Source organism: Callospermophilus lateralis, chromosome 15 (assembly GCF_048772815.1).
Source record: "Callospermophilus lateralis isolate mCalLat2 chromosome 15, mCalLat2.hap1, whole genome shotgun sequence".
Taxonomy (NCBI): domain Eukaryota; kingdom Metazoa; phylum Chordata; class Mammalia; order Rodentia; family Sciuridae; genus Callospermophilus; species Callospermophilus lateralis.
The window spans coordinates 21,560,395-21,585,023 of record NC_135319.1 but is presented as its reverse complement, the minus strand read 5'-3'; the positions used below and the strand labels follow the sequence as shown (position 1 = coordinate 21,585,023).

General features: G+C 41.3%; 1 protein-coding gene across 1 annotated transcript in view; it reads left to right on the top strand.

The window, feature by feature from the left end:
- Positions 1-24,404, top strand: part of Vstm4 (V-set and transmembrane domain containing 4) — a 91,897-nt gene extending 67,493 nt beyond the window's left edge. Inside the window, exons 7-8 of the mRNA XM_076834851.1 lie at positions 1,317-1,378; positions 23,034-24,404. Coding sequence (XP_076690966.1) covers positions 1,317-1,378; positions 23,034-23,159 — 188 coding nt within the window. The 3' untranslated portion in view covers positions 23,160-24,404. The remainder of the gene's footprint in view (positions 1-1,316; positions 1,379-23,033) is intronic.
- Positions 24,405-24,629: the final 225 nt, after the last annotated feature.

Sequence of the window (24,629 nt, the reverse complement as noted above, 5' to 3'; positions counted from 1 at the left end):
ACAGGGGAAATAGGCTGATGGAGGACATGAGATTCACTGGTATTGGGGCCTAGACACCCCCATCGAGGGTTTGATTACAACTGGTACGTGACCATCTCCATCCTCTGGAGTGGTTCAGCATAGTTTCACCATGGAAAGGTCAACATCCACAGGGAAGGTCAACATCCACAGAGGAACCCATGTTGTATTTCACTTTGAATCTTCAAAATGCTCTACAAAAAAAATGGTGGTGTGGGACAAGGGGGGTGTCAGCATTTCCTTAGTTCACCTAAAGGAAAGAAGTCTCTCTGACTTCTTAAATATGTCGTCCAGATATGCAGTGTATTTCAAATTTGTTCTGGGTGTAAAATGATGATTATTCTGTGATCTCAGTTTTGATGTAGAGCAACCTGAGTAAGGAAAAAAACTACATAAGTCTTAGGAGAACCCAGACTCTCATAGACAGTTCTTAAAATAACAGTTTGATTTGGATGTTTATAGCTCAACACATTGGAAATATAGTTGGGAATACAAGGATTTCCCAGGTAAACAATTTAATAACAAGACCAGATACATTTTATTCCTCCACTGATGCTCCACCAGTGGTCTCCTGGGGCCCCTCAGCCCTGCGGTGAATACCAATGGTGGTAAAGCTGGAAGGATGGAAGGATGTTTTGTTAGGGAGGCATGAGAAGCACACATCTGGGGAAGGAAGGGAGCAGAGAACACCTGCTCTGGGCCAGGGGTCATCCTTCTGTATTGTCTCATTTATTCCAGGATAGATATTACTCTACCTTATGAAAGATAAAAATGAAACCTAGCTAAGTAGACCTGGGCTTTCAATGCCAATTTAAAGTCCCAAATCTAGTTAGGTGATATTGGAAGATGGTCCTTGTTTTCCCTCTCTGTTAAACAGGGAGAGTAAGATCCTTACTGATGACCTCATAGAGCTATGCGAGGATCAGTCATTGCTTCCAGGGTCAGGGACCAGGTAGGACAGAGTCTTCTGGGAAAGGTATCAGCCCCAGCCTTTACCAAATGCACCTAGTTCTCACCTGCACATCTGACCTCTACAAAGAGGCAGTGATTTATTCAGAGCTATTTTATTCAGAGCTATTTTATTGACCTGACCAAGGAGGGGCACTGATATATCCAAAGAAAGGGGAGGATGGCTCCCCAAAGAGGAGCAACCGATGATACATAGTTCAGAAATTGGAACTCTTCCATGGGGCCAGGAAGGGGTCTGAAAGTCTGCACTGAGTGGGTCTGTGATGCTCATGGGTGGGCATTAAGAGTTCTGGGGGAGTTGCAAGCTAAAACTCCTTGACTTCCCACAGCTCCAATAGCTGCCACATTCCACAAACCAAAGCTGCTGAAACCACAGAGGAAAGTCACACTGGTGAGTAACTGTGTTTTGTGTTGTCATTGTCCCTCAAGTCTTAAACATAGGTCAGAGACTTAACTCTACCTTTATTGACACCCAATGTGCTAAAAGTTCTTGGTAATTAACTGGTCTCCAAACAAACATATTGTCTTTCCTAAGATCAGATTTTGAGTCAGCTTTTCTTCATGTTCAGTACCTGGAGTGAGTTTTTAAAAACCCAAATGGAATTATCTTTCATTATCAAAAACAAGAGAAAAAGCTGTACTTAAAAATGTATAACATAGAAAGTGGACCTGCTTGCATTAATTTTCCGGATAGCTCAGTCTGAAGAGACTGTTGAAGAATCTTACAGAAAATATGTTAAATCTTTTTTTTTAAAATTTTGAAATAACTTTAAATTTACAGAAAAGTTGTAAAGATAGTACACAGAGTTCTCACATACCCTTCCTCCACCTTCTCTTAAAGCTACCATCTTACATAGCCATGGTGTATTTTATCCAAAGAAAGACATAATGTTAGTGAGTCAGTGTTACCAGATTTCAGCAGGTTTCCCATGGATGTTCTTTTCTGTCCAGGAATCTAATCCAGGATATCACATTCCATTCAATTGTCACACTCCTTACTTTCCTTTGATCTTTTTCTTTCATGGCACTGGCACATTTGTAGTAAAAAAGTTACTTTTTTAGACTATCCCTTAATTTGTATTTCTTTGAGGTTTTCTGATGATTAGATATGAGGTTGCAGATTTGGGAGAAAAACACAGAGAATTTCTCTTCTCATTGAATCATATCAGGGCACATGATGTTCATACAGTAGCACAGCCCCTTATCCACAGAAGGATACATTCCAAACCCCCCAATGGATGCTTCAAACTACACATGGTACTGAAACCTACATATGTTCTGCTTTTCCCCCATGCATACATACTCACAATAAAGCTTAATTTATAAATGAGGTTCAGCAAGATATTAACAACAGTAATAGGTAATAAAATAGAATGATAACCATATACTGTAATGAGAATTACATAAGCTTAGTTATTTGAACCTGATTATTTCTAGAATTTTCCTTTTAATATTTTCAGACTGTATTTGACTATGGATAACCACAAGGGTGAAAAACAAAACTGAAGATAAGTGGGGGAACTGCTGTATGTCTTACGACTGGTGATGCCCATCTCAGTCAATGGTCAAGGTCATGTCCGTCAGGTTACAACACTGTAAGGTTTCTATTTTTCCCTTCCCAAGGTCTGTATGTTAAAAGTTAGTCCAGTAGTCAAGTTTGGACCAGGAGAGCAAGATGGACTAGGAGAGTTGAACTCCACCTCTCAAAGGGAAGAATATCATGAATTTTATGCACATGATAAAAACACCACAATAATTAATGATTATTTTAGGGGAGATATGTTATGGTTATGCGAATATTCTATTTTTTCCTTAAACTTTCCCCACTAATTTTGCATTGATCATTGCTTTTTGCTGCAGCAGTTTTCACTAAGGCATACTAATGGTGACTTTCTAGTTCCTTCAATTATTCTATCTTTATTATTTGAAATTCTTTGATAAGAAACTGCCATTTTCATTCATTTTTATTCACTAATTCATTAGTATCAGTATGAATTCATATTATTTAATATTTTTAGTTTTTAATCATATTATTTGTTTTGTGGTTAATGTTGTTTAGCAGTTGTGTATGTGCATGAGAGAGAGAGACAGAGAGACACTGTTGAAACTATGTCCTAATGTGCATGTATTGCAAAAGACATTTTATTGAAGATCTGTTGACATATCTTAATGAGATACAGACGTGTGTGTTTATATCAGAGTGCTTTTTGCATGCCATCACACTTAATTCTCACAATAAGATTCCTCCCTCACCCTCTAGGTTTGCATATGAGGACACACAAGTACTCAATTTAAGAAAAGTGATGGAGTTCCTATAGTCAACCCATAGGAGTTAGTTTCATGGATCTTGAATTAAACAACTTTTTCTAGGTGTACCACCTTTTGGGCCCCCTCGCTCCTTTAACCATTAAATATAAACAAAAATTAGTTGTGCGATTCTTGGGTACAAAATGATGTCTTAAGCATTTTTTTCCCCACTTATCAAAAGATTGGCTTCAACAGCATTTCCAAAAATGGCTGTGGCCCTGATTACAAGTGTTCATTGTTGACTTTGTTGTCTGTATGTTTTTTTGAACTGGCATGCTTCTCTGGATGAGGACTTAGCATAGGAAATTCTTAATTTTCATAGAAAGTAAATTAAGGCAGTTATATGCATTTAAAAAGGGCTGTTTGTTTTATGGTAGTATTACCAATAACAATTCTTTAAATTCTAAATTATCCATGTTCATTGAAGATACAAAGGGTTCAAAAATTTTAATACCAATTCTTCCAGAAACAAGTCAACTTGGATACCAATTTGTACTGATAACAACTCACAATAAAGAGCTGACCTCAACTAGACCTCTGTCTGATCAGTAGTTTAGAGTCGAAAATGCCAGGCCCCAGCATCTGCAGGTTTTGGTGAATATTAAGATGTATTTTCCCAAGAGACCAGCATTGACCTCAGTCTCAATTTGGTCGATATTTATCTCTCAGATCAATAAGTCCTGATGGTAGTTGAAACTAAAGTCAATAGCTACTTGTTGACTCACATAGGCCTTAGTGGGTAAATTAGAAAATAACTTGGAGACATTATTTTTGGCGGGGGTGGTGCGTAGAGAAAGTGGCTAGTGAAGTTTAGGTGTGTAATTCTACTCTTGCTCCATTTTGCCACAATCTCTATAAAACAGTGCTTCCTGGTTGGTTCCTGAGCCACAGTTTCCCAGCCCTTCTTACTAGAAGCCAACCTGCCCTACTCATGAACAAGAAGGGACAAGGCTGGTGTGGAGAACTTCTATTTATTGAGCCCTACTGTGTACCAGCTCCTCTGCTAGGTGCTTTATGTCTCCATCTCACTTATCTCAACCACAGTGCCAACAATATGACAAGTGCGTGTCTTTGTGTTTGCAACACCCAACTCATGAACAAGCAGGAATTTTGTCTTATGTTTCTGACAAATATGGCAATTTGCAAGAAGTACATATTGTCAGAATTAAAAACAGGTGGAAAGATCTTTTTTAAAAAATGATAGAACACAAGCAAAAAAAGGGGGGGAGGCATTTTAGACATTTTATAATCAAGGTATCAAAACTGCCTCAACTTCTTTTAGCAGAGAAATCAAATGCAACAATCACTTTCCAAACTCTCTTAATCAGGTAACGAGGCCCCCTGGATCACACAGGTTCTTCTGAGTGTCTGGCAATGCATCCAGTTTGTCTAATTAGTTTACATGCTTGCAGTGAGTCTTTATTCTGATATACCAGTGGGCCTTCATCTTTTGGGGAGTGAGGGGTAGCTTTCACAAAATTAAAATAGTGCTCTGGGGATGTAGCTCAGCACTAGAGCACTTGTCTAGCATGTGCAAGGCCCAGAGTTCAATCCCCAGCACTACGAAACAAAACAAAACCCCTCAAACTAGCCTGGAGCCAGACGCACTGGTGATTTTCCTTTAAATTTGGGCACTGACTCAAAGGCCCCCTGAAGACCTCTTGGGCTCTCCAGTATCCTCACGGCAGTTAAGCACCCCTAGCATTGCCAGGGAGCCCCTGGAACTAATTCACACACTTCCAGGAAAAGCTATCATTACTTCCTTGTTTCAGAAGAAACAGAGAGAGCCAGAAGCACTTCTGATTTATTTTTATTGAATTAGGCCAGTTATTGATTTAGAGGCCAAGTGGAGGTAAAAAATAAACACAGTGAGTGCCTGGGATATGGAAGCAAAACCTCAGTGTTTAAAGGAAAAAAAACGACAGGAAACTCCACTGTTACCAGAATTGGAGAGGAAACTGGTAGTTAGTCAGCAGCATCCCCCAAAATGAACGAAAGAAGAAGTGAGCGCCATTCGCAGAGTTAAATGAACTTTAACACACTCCTGCCCGCCTCAGTCAGCCTCAGCACCCTCCTCAATAAAGCTCGGGTGAGTCCTCCCTCTCTATAATTAAGTCACTGGTATCTAGCAGAAGGAGAGCTGGAAGGGTCAGGCCACCCCTGTCCTCTAAGGAGAAAGTGATTTCTTGCGAGTAGAGACTGAAGACAGGAAAATCAGGAACATCGCAGGCTTAATTACCACGCGTCTCCCGGTGGGTCCCTTGCAGCCTGTCTCGGTCCCTCTGATCCATCCTCTGCATTGCTGCCCAGGGACTTTCCTAAAACACACTCCAACCATGTCATTTCCCTGCTTAAAATATTCAAACGGCTCCCCCTTGCCTCCAGGATGAAGCACGGCTTCCTGTGAGTGGCAGGCAGTGTCATCTTCCCGTTTCTGCTCCCTTGGTCCCACCAAGACGCCACGTGGTCCAGGCCTTTCCTCTGCTCTCTGCCCTGCCCCTGTGGTCCTCCTCATCCTCCCACAGAACTGCTGCTCAGCCCCAAGGCTTGGCTCACTCACAACCTTCTTTGGGAGTCCTCCTTACCCCTAACCCATTTCCCTACAAATCTAGGTCCACCCATGCATCAAGTTCTGGCTCTTCATGTGAGCAACCTGCCCACCCACCTCTCTTGAGGCACATACAGTCTATCTCTTCTGTCTGATCCCTTTGGCATTGATGTTCCCAAACATGTCCTCTTTTTCTTTCTTTCTTTCTTTCTCTTTGGTACCTGGGATTGAATTTATGAGTAGTTGACCTCTGAGCCATATTCCCAGCCCTATTTTTTGTATTTTATTTAGAGACGGGGTCTCACTGAGTTGCTTAGTGCCTCACCATTGCTAAGGCTGGCTTTGCACTCATGATCCTCCTGTCTCAGCCTCTGGAGCTGCTGGGATTACAAGCCTGAGCTATCGTGGCCTGCCTAAATATGCCCTCATTCTTGGAGGTGATAATAACGAGTCTCCCCTTGCATACCATTGCCAGCTTCTTTGGCTGCAGTTCCTTTTCCTGTGGTCAGACTGCCCTCTGCACCCACCTCTCCTGAGTGGTCCATGGTCTCTGGGGGTTCTCCCCTCCTTGAGACATTCCTTAGGAGAGTCAATACTCTGACAGGTGCCCTACCACCTGTATAGCCCATCGATTTCCTAAAAGGCATCTTCGAGACAATCCCACACCAGTTCTTGTGACCCACTCCCTTCCTGTTCATGAGGCTCATGAGGACCATCAAATCCACCCAGGACACACTGAGCTCATGGCCATCCTCTCATCTGCTTCCCCGGGACATCCCTGCCCAGCAGATAGAAGTTTCATTCAGAATCCAGGCATGTTCTTCCCTTATGCCTGCATCCACGGGTGGCTTGAGCCTTTCCATAAGTTCTCAGTATGCCCAGGAGTGCCCTTTCCCCACATCCTCACTGCCACAGCTGCTTGGGGACCACCATCTTCCTGTCCCTCCTAAGCCTCAGTCCTCTCCTCCCTGCTCCCACAGCACAAGCTCACTTGTACTTTAGCCCCTCCTACTCTGACTGAAGTCACATTTTACCTGCCTGGTTGATCCTTCTTCCTCACTAGAACCTGGTGGTTCCTTTTTACCACATGACCTCTACATTTCTGACACTACAAAAGTCCTACATCACAGACACGTCAGATAGTTGCAGAAAGTATGAACTGTTTTTTTGCTTTTAAATTATGGTACAGTACACGCAAAATTTATGGACTTTATCATGCAGTAGCATTAAGTACATCCACATTGATGTACAGTCTCTGGAATTCTTTTCTTCTTACAAAACTGAAATTCTGTACCTGTTAAATAATAACTCCCCATTTCCCCATGCCCAGTCCTTGAAAACGGTCATTCTACTTTCTGTCTCTATGAATTTGACTACTAAGGACTTCATAGAAATGAAATCATGCAGGATTTTTTTGGACTGGCTTATTTCACTTAGCATAACATCCTCAAATTTTATTCATGGGCAACCTGTGTCAAAATTTCTTTTGCCCTTTATGATCCATTGTATAGATGTACAACATTTTATGTATTTGTTATCCCATCAACAAACACTAATGTCTCTTCCACCATTTAGCTACTGTGAATACTGTGAACATGGCCATAAAAAATATACCTTTCAGTCCCCACTTTTTAATTCTTTTGGATACATACCCAGAGTGGACTTGCTGAATCATATGATAAATTTAATTTTAATTTTTTGAGGATCTATCATAATGTTTTCAAAAGTAGCTGTACCATTCTACATTTTCGCTGATAATGCAGAAGGATTCTAATTCCTTTATGTCCTGTCAACACTTTTTTCCTTCTCTACCTGCTTACCTTCCCTCCATCCATCCTCTCCTCTCCATCCATTCCTCCCTCACTCCTCCTTCCTTCCCTTCCCCTTCCCCTCCTTCCCTCCCCTCCTCCCTTCCCCTCCCCTCCCCTTCCTTCCTTCCTGTCTGTCTTTCCTCCCTTCCTGCTTTTCTAGTTAGCTATCCGAATGGGTGAAATGGTATTTTGTTATGGTTTTAATTTTCATTTCCTGATGATTAGTGATACTGAACACATTTTCATGTTATTGTTGGTCATTTATATACCTTCTTTGGAGAAATGTCTACTTAAATCTTTTGTCTTTTTTTAATCAGCTTGTTGGTTTTGTTGTTGTTGTTGGCTTGTTGGAGTTCTTTATGTATCCAGGACATTGTCTTCATCAGATACTCTGTTTCACTGCATAATTATTGCCACAAAATTAATGTATATTCATGAGTGTTTTATATATTCCAATATTGCTTCAAAGACAGTTTAGTAATAAATGAGTTTTAAGTAATAGTGGCACTTTGTTTTTCCAAAAATGTTTCACATAATGATCACATCCTACATTAAAAAAAAAAAAAAGCTATGAAATCTGGGCTAGGGATGTGGCTCAAGCGGTAGCGCGCTCGCCTGGCATGTGCGCGGTGCTGGTTTTGATCCTCAGCATCACATACAAATAGATGTTGTGTCAGCTGAAAACGAAACAATAAATATTTAAAATTCTCTCTCTCTCTCTCTCTCTCTCTCTCTCTCTCTCTCTCTCTCTCTCTCAAAAAAAAAAAAAAAAAAAAACAACAACAAAAAAAAACTATGAAATCTATGATGACTATATGATATTGGCAATTTTTTTCACCCAGTCTATAGATTGCCTTTTTAGTCTGTATTTCAGGTCCTTTGATGCCCAGAAATCAGACATTTTAATGGAACCTCTTTAAGATCAGGGAAGACCTTCCTTACTCACCAAAGCATCCCCAGCAGGGACCCTGGGCTCTGCAGGTGTCTCCCCAGCCTATGCATATGGAGTGAATAAATGACCTGATCAAGTGTGAAGCTCTGTGGTTGGAGCTCCCAGTCTTCTCTGCTCTCAGTGTTGTCCAGATGCTGGGGCATTGCCTGGTAAAAAGGTTGGAAAAGTAGAATACCAGGCCCCACCCCAGACCTACTGAAGCAGAATTTTAATTCAGCAAAATCCCAGAGGAATCTGGTGGACATTAAAGTTTGAGAAGCATGCCTCCGAGTAATTTACCAAACTAAACAACCATCTCCAGTTGGATCAAGACCCAGAGTCACTGACCTACACCTCTGGCGAGGATTTCATTTTACATTTGAGTAAGAGAGTTTACCCCACCTAGGAGAATGGTGGGTGATCTTACTTTATCAACAAAGAGAATATTAAACATGAGAATTTGAAATGGTATTGTAACCCTCTGTCATTTCTGCAAATCTCATATGGCTCATCCTCAGATATAGCCTCAGCCCTCTGATCTCCCAGGGCCCCTCTACAGGTAGGGAATTCTGGTAGGTGACTGAGACCTGCTTTCCTGGGATTCTCTCAAGTTTAAAATCTTCAGCAAACCACCCTCCTCTCATGAAACCCAAGATCAGAGCACTCAAAAAGAACAGAGAGGAAGAAGTTAACTTTACCGCAGTTCAAAGTGACCCTGTCCTATGAAGCATCTTCTTCTTGCTTGGTTGGAAGCCATGGAATGGTTAGCCCAGGCTCAGGTACCATGCCCTGTTCTGTGTCTCCTGGTATAGGAAAAGAAGCCCCCTCCCCCAGCCCTCTTTCTACTATGGAGAATGTACTGCGAGAGTCCCAGAGTTTTTCTCTGATCAGTAACAGAAAAGGGCTTTGAGGGACATTAGACATCAGCAATAGAATTCTGAGAGGATTTTAATAATAATCCAAATCCCAGCAAAATTATTTCCAGAGGACACACATTTCAGGTTTCTTGAAGAATGTTTATAATAAGCCGGAGAATTTCTCTTGTTGTCGTTAATGTGCTAGAACTGGTTTCAGTTAAATTTTACATGAAAAGGATATATTAACCTGCATAAAATATGTGCCTAATCTCGATTTAAAATTAAAAAGAAGGAAAAAAATCCACAACCACATGTACAATATATTGCCCCAAGTAAAAGCCTTGGGAAAAAAACAAAAACTTTGCTTGTACCATGCTAGTACCATTTTTACAGAGATAAAAATTCTATGCCCCCCTTGGTGCACATGCACATCCCATTATTGTCACGGGGAGTTATGTATGTCGACTGGAGGGAGAATCAATGCCGAGGCTTTGGAAGGGATGAGAGTGGAGAAAACAGAAGTCATTTGGTTTCATGGGTTTCCTCAGGTCCAGAGAGAACAGGCGCTGGGGCTTTTGTAAACCGGAAGTGATTCTGATCAAGTGGAAGCAAGAATATTCTGTACTAGGGAGCCTGGTCACCCTGACACACAGCAGTCATTTCCATGTGGGCCGTGCAGTTCATGTTACCTGACAGTATCGGTAAACACCAACTAGGGCAGACACTTCTTGGCTGTGTCAGAGGACAATGAATATTGGTTGAGACTGATTTTGTTGACAATGGGCTAAGTGATATTTTTTAAGACTGGGTAGCACATTAAGCACCCAGTTCTTGGAAAAAGTGAGAATCCTATTGCAGAAATGCCACAGACAGAGGCTGCCTCATTCTTTTCTGTAAGGGTAATGTGATGGTAGTTTGAGAGGCCAGGTGACCACCTCAGGGCTCTGTCTTTCTCCTGTGTACTACACTCTTGATCCATTCTGATCACTTTTCTGGCTTCTACCTGTTCATTCTCCAACCCTCAATGAGCACCAACTGGTAGTATGCAAAGTACTATGGGGGCAGGGCATGAGCCTATTCATAGGACAAAAGTAAACAGGTAAGAGAGACAAGGTAGGCCACAAGATGTTCCAGACAAGAGAGGGGCATAGACAGCTGGCAGGTCCGACTCCATGGTGAGCTGCCCTAGTTGTGCAGCCTACCTAGCTCCCAGGGGTCCTGGTAGGTCCCACTCTAGGACAGGCCTGTCCCTGCATGTCTACAGGGACTGTCCCTCCCTGTGGAACAGTAGCTTGTTTTCCATCTCAGCTTGGCTGATTTGCTGCCTTTATTGGGCACTTCATTTTTGGGATCATTGCACTATTGGGAAATTTTTTAAAAAACTTTTTCACTCTATTTTATTTTTGTAATCTCATGAAACAATATCATTTCTGCTCACATTTGATTTTTTTAAGCCTATTTCATTTAAAACGTTGGTTTTGAACACAGAGTACTTCAGAGTTGTTATTAAAAGACTTTTTCAATCTTGAATGAAGAATACTAGAAATGAAGTGCCATTTTTGGAAGGAAAGAAAAAATCATCAGCACGTCTATAACATCAAGCTCGGCCTCCAAAGTATCAAGAAGAAAATCTCTACATGAAATTCTGAGTTCACAACAAAATCATGGTACATTTGAGGGCAATTTTTAGCCAGACTTAATTATAATTTCTTATTATAACTTTCTAAGGCCAAATTTATAAATTATCAACAAGCATATGTGACGACCCCCAAACAGTAAGACACAGCCTCTTAAATTTATGGTGAGGGTGTGCATAGAGAGATAAAGAATAGAAATTATCAATTCAGCCTATATGCACCCATTGCCAACATCACATACAATGTCAATTTAAAAAAATAAATAGGCATGATTATTGCTGTTTTTAGATTTGGTGTTAATACTTGTTTTGTTTCTATACAGAATAGTTATGACCTGACACTAGTGTGCTATTAATGATGATAGTGATGACAGTGATGTGATGATGGGGGTGATGGTGATGATGGTGATGGTGATGGTAATGGTAATGATGATGGTGATGGTGATGGTGATGGTGATGGTGATGGTGATGATGGTAATGGTGATGGTGATAATGATAGTGATGATGGTGATGATGATAATGATGATGGTGATGGTGATGATGATGGTGGTGTGATAATGATGCTAATGCACACACTTTGGGGGGAACTTTCCAAGTATACTTCCTGCCTCAGTACTTACCGTAGATGCACACATTTAACTCTGGAACAATCATAATTGTCTCCATTTCACAGAAAGGCAGGAGAAATGATAGGTTCGTCACTGAACAGGTAAATCATGATGAATGCTCTAAGTGGAACACAGGAAGAATCTCCAAGTGTTAAAATACAAAATGAAATTTTATTCCTTAGCTCTTATTTTTGGACATGGTATCTGCTAGGCATTGGCCTTATATTTTTATAAATCTTTGTCCATCCTTAGGTCTTGATAAGGACCCTGGATCTTAATCTACATATGATGAAAAACCACTGGGGAATTTTATGTGGGGCAGTGAGTGGCATGGTTTGACTTATAATCTAGAAAGATTATTTTTCCTACTATTAAAAAGAATTCTTTGGTACTGGCCTGAGGCCCAGGGACATCCATCAGCCCCTAGTACATGCTATACCCAAGGAGTCTAAGTGTCTTCTTTGCATCTAAATATTTCAAAGGAGCCAAACATTAAAGCAGTATTTGCTTATAATCTATAATAAAAATAATAGCAACAGCAATAATAATTGAACTCATATAGCATTTACTATATGCCTATCAGATACTTAAGTCCACTGTATGTACTAATACATTTAATCCTTAATATGATGCTATAGGAGAGACAGTACTATGAACCCTACATTGCAGATGAGGAAACACAGGTACAGAGAGGTTACATACCTTGTCTAAGGTCACATAATTTGTAAATGGCAGACTTTCTGTCACTAGGAAAATATGCTCTTAAGCACCATTGGACAGTCCCTTGCATAATCCAATGAGTTGAGTATTAAAAGCAGATGATTAGAAGACTGAGCATGTTAAAGATTGCAGATTCTCAGAGTGTACCCTTTGTTGAAGCAGAAAAAAAAACATAATCTTTTTTTCTAAGCAAAAGCAGTCTTGAATGACATTGCCAGTAAAAGTACTTTTGGAAGGCAGCTGGGAATACATATATCCATGGTCCATGGGGAGGAGGAAATGAATAACCATATTAGATCATGGAGCGGTCACTGTGCAACTATGAAGTTTCATGTATCAAGACCATTATCTGTAATCACATTTTCGCTCGCAAAACATGCATTGGTGAAACCTAGAGGCAGCCATCTGTCCGATGACTTATAAAACCTTAAGCCAGTGAGATTTAGCCCTAGGCCTTCTGTGTTTGGCTTCAGAAAGTTCTAGAGATAACCATCTCTCTCTGTCCCCAAAGCAGTTGGTCTGTGGCATATATCTGTGTGCATATTGAATTCATTCTGAGGATGTGCTTTGCTAAATATCTTTGTAACTCTAGGGAGTCAAGTGCATGATATGAATTTGCCCTGCATAGGATCCCAAGGTGCTAGCAACCCTGGATAGGACTCTGAATTCTTCACCTCCATCCAAGACTTCTCTTCTAAGCTCCAGATCTTTCCTGTCCCACATAGCCCCAGAGCACATTGGATTATTGACAATTAGTCACTGTTTAATCATACAGAGGCCGGGGATGGAGGTGGGAATCTGGACTGATACGATACTAAGGCTTGTAAATAACTCAAACAACATGAAGTCTTCCCTTTCCTCCATTGCCCTCTCCAGTCCTTGGCTGCTCCATGTGTCTGCCTTTGGAAAGTCTTGTGTTTTGTGGCTTCAGGGTTCCTGTTCCCTGAAACCAAGCCAGGCTTCTGATGAGGATGGCACTGGTTCTTTTCTCCCTGAGCACATACTGTGCACTGAGTGGTGCGAGCCTATTCCCAAGCTTCATGTGATTTGCACCAGTGATCCTTCATTATTTTCTGGGACTGCTGTCTACCTGTATGGCTCACCTGGATACATGGTATTTGCATCTGAGCATAGACATAGCCTTGATCCTGCTTTTGTAAATGCTGATGATAGCCATGAACATGGATCCTGGCCAGGACTCATGGGCTCTGAATACAGACACACCCAGAAACCTTGAGCAAGTTTCCTGCCTTTTAAAACGGGTTTGCTCATCTGCAAAGTGGGTGTTATCATTGGACCCACCTCATAAGGCCAAGGTGAGGATGGAATGTGATGGAGGATGTTGGTCCATGTTTTCTGGGTTCCACTCTAAGAAGGACCGATGTTCCTGCACCGTGTGTGCCATCTCCCAAAGCCACTTCTGGATCATGTCCTTTGATCCTTTGTGTAATATTTCTCTCTTGGAAAGATCTTTCATTTTTTGGTTTTTATTCTTTATTTTTACTTACCATACACATCAGAGAGCTCTACATCTTCTTTCCATAACATGTTAAATGTATGCCAATCAGCAGACCCCTGGAACTCAAAATGAAGTCAAGGTTACATCCAAGGCATGTTGATCTCAGTATCACCCATAGGAACCATGGCATGTTTTTTCTTTCCCAAGTTGACTTACAGAGACTCCCAAAGACCCTTCTATCCACAGAGCTTACTGAACCCACAGCCCATCCTCCTTGGTGGCCAAGGTAGTATGTGTTCAGGGAGAGTTTGTTTTACCAGTTACTTCTCTATTGAATAAAAAATGAGCACTTATCTTGAAGGGAGAAGAGGAAGTCTGCCCTTAATAATTTTCATCCTCTCTTGGGTAAATAGATTCCTGATAGTGCAACTCTGTAGAACTGCAGGTTCGTGTTTTCGCTTGAAGGTGACGTTAGCATAAACATCCTGTGTCCTGGTTATTGATCTGTTGCTGTGATAATGGTATTACCCAATTGAACTTTTGACATTGGGGAGCTTGCAGTGGCTACAATTGCATTTTTCTTTTATTCCTGCAAACTTAATTCAACTTGCACATCCAACTGTGATCTCTATGAAAAAGTATTATTTTGCAGGAGTCTGCATAAGAGAACATGAATTTTCTCTCTCTCCCTCCCTCCCTCTTTCCCTCTCCCTTCTCTCTTTCTTCCCCAGTATAAATGTCAACTTTTTAGCTTGAATCATGGAAACACACCCACAAAATGAAATGCTCAGAAACTGCCCATTAGGAGCTTGGAGGGTGGTGTGTTCCAAAGAGATGTGTAACTTCTGAATCCCCTGGAGTTGGTTTTTGTAGTGTCAGCTAAATCAAGTCATTTCTTTTCTGTAGATGTTCTTTCCATAATCATCACCCTATAACCAGGAAGGAAAGGCTTAAATTAGAGGTGGGAGATGCAGCCTGAGCTGCCAACTGTGGGTGCTGCTCTTCCCCACTGGCGGAACACAAGGGCGGGGACTGCTTGACAGGCCGTCTGGAGCTGTAGCACTTGCTCACTCACTTGCTCACCCTCAAGTGAGGAGTCCACAGACTCACAGATCTGCACTGGAGATCTGTGCTGTGTGATAATACTTCCCTAGTTTCTCAGGGGATGCGGAGACATGAGAATTTAATCTGACTCAGCATCTGCCCGTGAGCACTGGAGTTGAAGTCTAGGATGGGTCATTATACTGTGCCACTGACACCTACTAGAATGGCTATAAAAGAAAAAGTAAGTGCTGACAAGGATGAGAAAGACTCAAAGCTCTCCCACTTTGTGAGCAGGAGGGAAGTTTCTTATAAAGTTAAACACACACTTGCCAAGTGACCCAGCAGTTCCATTGCAGGGTAATGCCCTAGAGAAATAAAAATATCCCCCTAAAGACCTATGAGTGGATGTTTGTGACAACTCTAACCCACTTGTCTCTCAGCAGGGGAATGGATATGCTAACTGTGGATGGGTATGCTAACTCCAGAATACCCTAGAACACTTCTCGGCAATGAAGGAACAAACTATACACAAAACTTGGATGAATCTTGAGGGATTCAAAAAATTATATACTGGCAGTTTCAAAAAGTTACATATTCCATAATTCCTTTTAAGTGACACTAAGAGACAAAATCATGGTGACAGAAAAGGAAAATATGGTTTCCAGAGGTTAGAATTGGGAGGGGATGCATGACTCCAGAGGGGTATGGGAGTGGGGGTCATTCAACAGTTCTGTATCCTGATTGTGGTAGTGGTTTACAAAAATTTACACGTTAAAATTCATGGAACTTTTAAAATTCATAGTCAATTTTGCTACCTGTCATTTTTTTTAAAAAACCTCCTTTATACCACTGGAAGACAGTAGGAGGTATGAATAGAATGGTTCTCTTTGGACTGAGTGTGCACACATGTGGGCACAGGTGTGTGAACCTGCCTGCAGGTTTGGGAGGGCATTGTATATCTTTAAGAACAAAGCTCAGAAGAACATTCTTGGGTTAACTTAAAAATAAATTCATAACAATTTATTATAAAATCCCTTCATTTTTTACCCATTGGGCAGTTTAGAAAGAGGGAGGAGGGAAATTCCAGAGGCTCTGAGTACAGGAGGATATCACAGGTATGCAGAGGACAGTGTCAGGGAGGTCACCCAAAAAGCCTGTTGGGGTTTTGAAGGAATCGAGATCCCCCTTGTATACAGGGCAGGAGGATTTCCATGCAAAGGGTTTTAGCTTCGACAGAAATTTGAACTGGGAGACTTCAGAAGGACGCCCAGGAGGGAGGCCCAGCAGATCACGTAGGCTATTTTGCGTTCATAGCATAAGCCCTGGTATTTTCAGTGGTCTCTGGATGTCCAAAGTGCATAAATGCCTTCCCCTGGGGCATTGCAACCTGTGTCATTATTGCTAAAAGAACTTCTCTGATATTCTAAATAATGGATCAGGTGGATCTTGAGGCAGCTATCAGCAGGTTCCTGTGCATTGAAGGCATTTGTCCTCTGGCCCAGTTCCTGATGCTGTTGACACGGTATTATAAGCCTCTCTTCCTTTCTCCCCTAATTGGTGGAGATCTTTTTCCACATGAAAGCAGCAGACAGAGATTAAATGCTGCCACTTCTCACCAGCTGGTCCTATTTAGCCGTGGGAATGTGAACCTCAAAGCTTTGACTTATATTGTATATTTTTCTTTGACTGGGAGTGATAGGCATTTATTTATCTGATAGAACAAAATATCTGGGCAAAGGCCAGGGCCTCTGCTATGGACTTATGGCACCTTTGTGTAGGTTATAAAAAAGTATCCCTTGAAGAGACAAATTGCATAAGCGCTCCCTCACCACTGTGGGAACAGCCCTGCATCCTACAGTGATCTTGGGATCACTGGGTGTTGGGTGAATTTCATCCCTCTGTCATCCAAACCTGGATGACCCTGAGTAGAATGCACGCTGGTCCAGGGTTCACTGAAGCCAGAGACCACACTCCTTTGTCATTTTTTTTCTGCACCATCTTGAACATGTCAGCCTTGGTTTTCATTCACATTTCATTTGTTTTCATTAGAAGGAACAAGAGACCCTGCCCAGAAAGTCTAAGCAGACAGGCCTAGTAGAATCCCATTCCAGGGCCGTGAGCCCTTTTCTTTTCTTTTTATTTTAATATTTTTTTTAGTTGTTGATAGACCTTTATTTATTTGTGTGCAGTGCTGAGAATCGAACCCAGTGCCTCACATATGCCAGGCAAGTGCGCTACCACTGAGCCACAGCCACAGCCCCCATGAGCCCTTTTCTATAGGACTTTTCTGTCTTCTCTCCAGTGCATCCAGCCCTCAGCCCAGTTTCTTTCTGAGCTGCAGTTTCTCTGCACATCATTTTGCTTCGTCTTAGGTCTTCAGCATAAAGAAAGAAAATCAGCCTGAGAGAGAGCTCTGGAGGAGTAGGGGAGAGCATAGGGATTGGGGCAGAAGTCAGGAGACAATAAAACTGACTTTTCTCATGCAGAGGCTCTGTGTTCTCAGTTTTAAAGATGAGAATGACCTTGGGTTACATCCCAGCTCTGAGTTTAGTTCAGATGCTAAAAACTGTCCTGCAGCAGTCTGGACATGTGGCGGCCAGGCTCATTACTCAGTTGGGGACATCACAGCTGGGTCTTGTTTTGCACCCCTCATGCTGGAGCCCAGTGCTCTTCTTAGCAGTTAGAATATAAACACCAGAGTCCCAGTGCTCTTTTCTGAAAGCTGGAGAAGGGCTTGGGCTGCCAGCCAACCACCTAGATCTGCTGTAGCCCAAAGGCAAGGACAAGTCACAGAGGACAGGGCAACTGGGGTTGGGAGTCGTGTGTAGGAGGCATTATATGAAGGAAACCTAGGACCTCTTTTCCTATTCCTCACCGAATCAGGGATCCATGCACAGACATTGGTCCCCTCCAAGGGGTGGGATGCTCTCCTCAGCCGTTGACAGAAAGTGCACGGATCTCTTGTATCCACCCACCCTAATCAGGTAGTTCATCCCCTTTTCCTCCCGGAGGGCTATTTTCTCTTCTTCCTCTCTCTTCTGTCCCCACCTTGACTAATGGACTAGTGTGATAAGGCCACCACAACAAAGTGCCACACACTGAGGGCTTGTGCAATGGAAATGTGCCTTCTCACAGTGCCGACGACGGGAACTCTGAGATTAAGGTGTTGGCAGGGCAGGTTTCTCCAGAGGCTCTGCTCCTTGGCTTGCAGATGTATCTTCTCCCTGTGTCTTCACATCTGTCTCCTTTTGTACATGTCTCTCCCCAATCCCTGCTTCTGATAGGGACATCTGTCATCTTGGACTAGGGCTTGTGATTATGAGCTCATTTTAACTTTACTAGTGTTTTAAAGAACCCATCTACAGATATAGTCAGTTCTGAGTACTGGGGGTTAGCACTTCAATATGGGAATTTTGAGGAACATCGTTTAGCCCCTAATAATGAATTTCCTAGAATTTGTTAATTTCCAAGGTTAATTGTTCCCATAATTCTTGTTGATGCATGAAGAATTCAGAACATGCAAAAATGGATGGTATTTTGACTGACTCTCTAGGGGGGAAGCAGTGATACATTTAGTACCTTCTGTGGGGCAGGCACTGTGCCCATATGTTCACAAACCTCATTTAAATCCTCATTGTCCCTGATATCAGGGACAATAATACCAGCAAGGCAAGTATCATTGTCCCTGAGCACCAGGGAGGCAACTGGCCCAAGGTCACAGAGCCGACATTTGAACTGGGGTTGAAATTCTTCCTGTTCCTGTGCTCTGTAGTCAATCACAGGATGATGCCAAAGGGCAACTTTTCTCACCTCCTCTCCAAGAACACTTTCATCAAATTAAGAGAAGTTTCTTTCATTCTAGCCTTCTTCTGTATTGACATCTGTCTGTATCTGCCCCTCTAAAATCATAAAATCCTCCTCCAACCTGAGAAGAGAATTCTCTTTGACTGATGGGAAATGTTTGATTAGACAAGGTGTCGGGTACATATAAGATACCAAGCTGCTGAACAAGCAGCCCCTCTGTATGTGTGGGTTCTAGGTCCACGGATTCAACCAATCACACATTGAAAATGTTAGGAAAAAAAATTGCATCTGTATTAAACATGTACAGATTTTTTTCCTAGTCATTATTTCCTAGATATTTTAATATAACAATTATTTACATAGTGTGTACATCATATTAGATATTATAACTAATCTAGAGATGATTTAAAGTACCTTGGGGATGTATGTACAGATTCTATGCAAACACAACACCGTTTTATACAAGGGAGTTAAGCATCTTTGGGGATCTGTGAAGTTCTGGATCCAGTTCCCCTCAGATACCAAGGGACCCAAATGGTGGCCCTTTTTTTGCCTTCAAAGAAAGAATCTGACCAGGAGAGTCTGAAGGCTGGCTGGAAGCGGGAAAAAAGCATAAATCAAAGAGCCCTGGAGAGAAGAAATGGCAGTGTTGCTTCTCATATGTTGAGAAAGTGCCGCAGTCTGGCTGGGCACAAATCACGAGCCACTCAAGCAGGAACAAACTTTATTTCCAAACTCCACCAGCACACTCCCCGGGAACTCTCCTGAACGCCACACACGCAGGTCCTCCAGGAACCACCAACAGGAAATCCCTCCTCCGGCACTTCCCCAACCAATGCGAACTCTCCAGGAATCCCTGCAAGAACTCCAAAGTAGCGCGAGAACTCCAAAGTACCAGGCCGAGGAGGACAGTATAGGTCTAATATTCAACTGAATCAATCCAGCATCATCTTAATGGCTTGCCTGTCAACCAATACTATTGGCAAAATGCCAGGGGCCTGTGGCTCTCAGCAAGAAAGTTCTAGGGTTTTCACTAAGGGGCTACCAGGACTCCCCAGCAGTTTGCTCACCTCTGCTGCCTCTTCCACAGTGACTATAGCAACATTTGGACATAAAGGTACAGCTCAGATCTGAGACCTGAATATCCTACTTTTGCAGTTCCCTTTATGCTTTCATGGGACCTAAAGTGATAAGCTTGGTTGTGAACAGCCTGTTCAACATTATTAAAATCTATACTCTGACACTAATGCCCCATAGACACCAAAGCCACTGACGTTCAAGCCCCTTATGTAAAATGGTGTGGTATTTGCATATAGTCTGTGCACATCCTCTTGTGTACTTTAAATCATCTCTAGATGACTTACAATACCTAATGTAGTGTAAATGCTATGCAAATAGTTGTTACACTGTATTGTTTAGGGAATAATGACAAGAAAAAAATCTACATGTTCAGCACTGATCAAGCTATTTTTTCCCAAACATTATCAATACACAATTGGTTAGATTTGCAGATGGAGAACTTGCAGAACTTGTACTTGCATCCTTCCTGTACTTCCCAAGAGTAGGGAGGGGACTTGAAAGGGCAAACTAACAAAATACTTCCTGGTTCATCTTTAGAGACCCCGTGGCTGCCCTCCAGTTCTGAAATTGTCATAGACACTAGGATGATTTCTTAGCTTAAAGCTAAATTGGGTTTGTCTAATTGGGATTGCAGTGAATTTTCATCACCTGAAACATAGGTGGAGTCCTGCATCAGGTCTCTCACCTGGCTCTGCTCCATTGCAACCACATGCTGATTTAACCATTGCATCCTGCTCCTGGCTTCTGGTTTTACTACCAGTTCACTAGTCTTACTTAGTCTTAATCACAGGCCCCCAATATTTCTCTAAGCTACTTCTCAGATGCACCTAAGTCTTCCACTGAAGCGTCAATGCAAAGAAAAGTAGCCTGGTGAAGATTATACATTTGCCCCCTTTCATTGGCAATTAAGAATTTATTCCCAGTTAAACATGTTAGGAAATGTAATTAAGCAATGGTTGATGGTCCTAGACAAGTGTGCCTGCCAGAAAAAACAATAGGTTCTTTAAAGATGCCAAGGACTGATATTATGCATCTTCTGTTGGAAACTGTATGCACTTCACTATCCCAAGCCTCCTGTGTGCTGCCTCATATCTTCAATCAAATTATTATATTCCAGAAATATGCATAAGGGAAATGATTGTACACATTTTATGGTGGGTTGTTGCTTGTAGCAGTAATTGAAGTACCTTTTCCACTTATGAAAGTACTAATTTTATTTGTTTTTATTGCTTTTCTAGATGCAATTATTTATTTAGTGTGCTTTGGCTTTATTAAATTATGCTTACTATAGGAACATCATAAAAATGTATGAAAACAACACATCAGCCCAGCCAGCCTGGTGACCTGTATTGAGAACGCTAGTGTTATTTTTCATATCCAAACGTAATGAAATAACTTAAGAATAAACAGATAATCTACACTAGAAAACAATGCAATTTCAAGGTAATGCAATAAAACACCTGAACAATATGATTTTATAAATCTTGGTTCTAAAATTTACATGAGTTGGGTTTTGAGTGCTTATTTGAGGACACATGGCATTTCTAAATGGAATCATTATAATGTGAAATGTAATTAAACGGAAAGGCAAGAATGTAAACAGGGTTTTTGTTGGCTGGTAAGATGTGGAAGACTAAGAAGCAATGTAAAGACTTTTGGTCTTTACAAGCAGAGACTCTCATCCCTAGGTAGGGTCTTAACTTTGAACTTGAAAAGCAGCTAGACAATCTGTGCAGTTTGCTTGGTAATCAACTGAACCAGAAGGTCCTGGATTTAAGGAGTTTTTGTTGTTGTTGCTCTTTTTAGTTATACATGACAATAGAATTTGATTTTATATAATTATACAAGCATGGAATGTATATTCTTCTAGTTAGGACCCCATTCATATGGATGCACATGATGGTAGGATTCACTATGGTGTATTCATAGGAGAATTATTTCAGATTCATTCCACTGTCTTTCCTTCTCTTATTCTCCTAGTTCTTCATCTCCCATCCTTCATTTTGCCTTGTGCTTCCTGATCTAGTATTTTGCTCCCTTTCAAAGAAAAGAGGCTTTTTTTTTTTTTTTTTTTTTTGCTTTGGCATTTTTTTTTCAAGAAACGTAAGTTGAATGTAATCAATTTACTTGTTCTGAATTTTCATGAGATAAATAAACTGGCTCCTAGTTTTAATATTAGTTTTTTCTAGTCTCTCCTAGTCTTACAGGTATGCTAAAAATGTTTATCTGAGCTACTTATCAGATGCACCTGAGCCCTCCATTGAATCATCAATGCAAAGAAAGGTAGCTGGGTATAAACTTTTAAAGACCAAAGTCAAAGCAACAACAATCAATATAAAGCCCCAAACTCATTCTTCCTTTCTCCCTCTCTCTCTCTCTCTCTTTTCGTGGTAATTATTACATTTAGATTTCCTGGAATTAACATTGTTTATATTTTCCTAAACATTACTATTTTACTCAGTATTTCAAAATATTTTCAATGAGTTGAACAAAATAGTCTCATAAAAATGTTGTAAGATTTTGTTCATTTACATTCTACCCCATTTCTCATTCCCTATTTTTACTAATTTATGCTTTCTCTTTTATATTGATCAATTTATTTTTTCAGTTTATTTGTTTTATGGGTGATTCCCAAGCATCAGCTTTTAGATATTCTATTGTTTGTCTGTTTTCTGATTCTTGCAGTCTGGTTTTATTTTTATTGGTTTCTTCCTTCTGTTTTACTTTCTGATATTTTATTCTTCTTCTAAATTCTTGAATTGGATGCTTGATCTAAATCAGATATTTTCCCATAAGCATGTAAGGCCTGGATTTTTCTTGAGCAGTGTTTCAACCATACTGCTGGCAAGTAATATTTTTTTTTATCATTACATCGTCAAGAGACTCTGAAATTTTAGTTTTATATAAATTAAGTCCTTTATATAATTCTGCTGGGATGTTTTATTTCTGTCTCGCTTTTTTCAGAATGAAAGTTTTCTTTGTGGTTTAATGTTAACCACATTTTGGAGTGTTCCTAGTCAACTTGAACACAGCTCACAATCTTCCTTTGCAGGGCATAGTGTACTATATAAGACAATGAGAATTGTTGTATTAACTATGTTATGGGTTTTATATATACTTTAACTTGGTCCCCATGCTTTTCCCTTTAAGTCCCTCAAAGGCTATGAAAATGCATATTTTAAGACACATGTGTGCTGTGGAACTGCCTGTGGTCAGCTACAATTGTGTTGTTGTTTTATAGCCAAAGATTGCTGAGGAGAACTTGACCTACGCTGAGCTGGAGCTGATCAAACCCCATCAGCCTGCCAAAGGTGTCCCCACCAGCACCGTGTACGCACAGATCCTCTTTGAAGAGAATAAGCTGTAGTGCCACCGTTTCCTCTCCTGTGGTTCTGTTATCCCCACCACCCAGTTATTTATGAAACCTCAGAAACAATGTCCCTATTTTTATATTTTCACTTGTGCCTTCGCATGTGGTGGGGAGTCCCTTCCCAACACATTCCAGGTGCCTTGGAAGGTACGAGGCTGCTCCCCTGCAGAAATAGGAGCTGCAGCCTTTGGATGAATCTCCCAAAAGAAGCTGTTCTGGGGCCTGAGCCCCGGGGCAGAAGGACTCTGCTTCTGAGAGTACCTCAGGAGACTGCTGAGCCAACCTCCTACACTTTTTCTCTACTGTCCCCGGATTTTAATTTGTTAAAGTCTTTTTAAAAATCTTAACTGTAATCTGCCACCCTTCCTGTATCTGTGATATTGAACTCCTGGTTTATAGCTACAGGAAATGCCATTATAGGCCAAAGTGTAAGATGGTAGATATGTAGTAATTGGTTTTCAAAGACTCAGATAATATTGCCAGGGCACCCAGAGCACAGAAACCCACTGATGGCAAGCAGCCACTTAGGATGGCATCCATTGTTTTAAATAGATGCACAGATCCTGGTTGTTTAATGGCAGAGGGGATGATTTAAGGAAAGCCTGAGGTTTGTCTTTGAAAACTCTGGTACCTCGTGATTCTCAGAGGCTTCAGGTCAAGAAGGACACCATTCTAAAGGGCTGCCGGTTTCAGCAGAATGAACCTAGACGGACAGAGAAACATTGCTTACCCTTTTCCAAAGAAACAAGTTTGCCAACAGTGGACACACTAGAGCAAGTGGGGCTCTTCAAAGTGTGCTGAGCTCAACCGACTCACCCTGAATGCCCACTGTGGGAAAGCAAGTCTTCCACCAGGTTCCCTCAGGGTGGGGGAATCAGGAATATAAGCCATGCTGAAAACATGTGTCACGAAGACCCTGTGCTTGCCAAGTGCCTTGCCCAGCTCAACCTTTGACATGAACTGTAGTGGGCTTGGGTGAGCATCATGGATGTGTGGAACATAAATCCATGAAGTTGCTCTGTGGACCTGCATGATGTACAGAAATCTTGAACTCGCTGAAGATGGATTCATTTAGGAGAAGTCATCCTGTCACTCTGTTTTAAGGATGTTTCTTGATATGTGAGTGTACTCTGGGTGGCTATTTACTGCACACTATAGAAATTGACTTTGTAATGGACCAGGTATATATGATAAATATCTATTTTAAATACAGTCGGGGTATGAATTGTGCCCCCCTCCATATCACTGTGAGATTTTGGTTGAGTTTCTTATCCCCGAATAGCCTCAGACTCAATGTGTGTGTAAAGGTGAATTAACCTCTCGTAGAACTCTTAAGGGTAAACTGGGATAATGAGTGTTGCCAGATTCTGGAAGCTCTAAATTGCTACACAATCTTTTTTGACATTTATGCTAAAACCAATCTGCATTTCCAAAGTAAAAATTTCTAAGACTTTCATTGCAATGGCT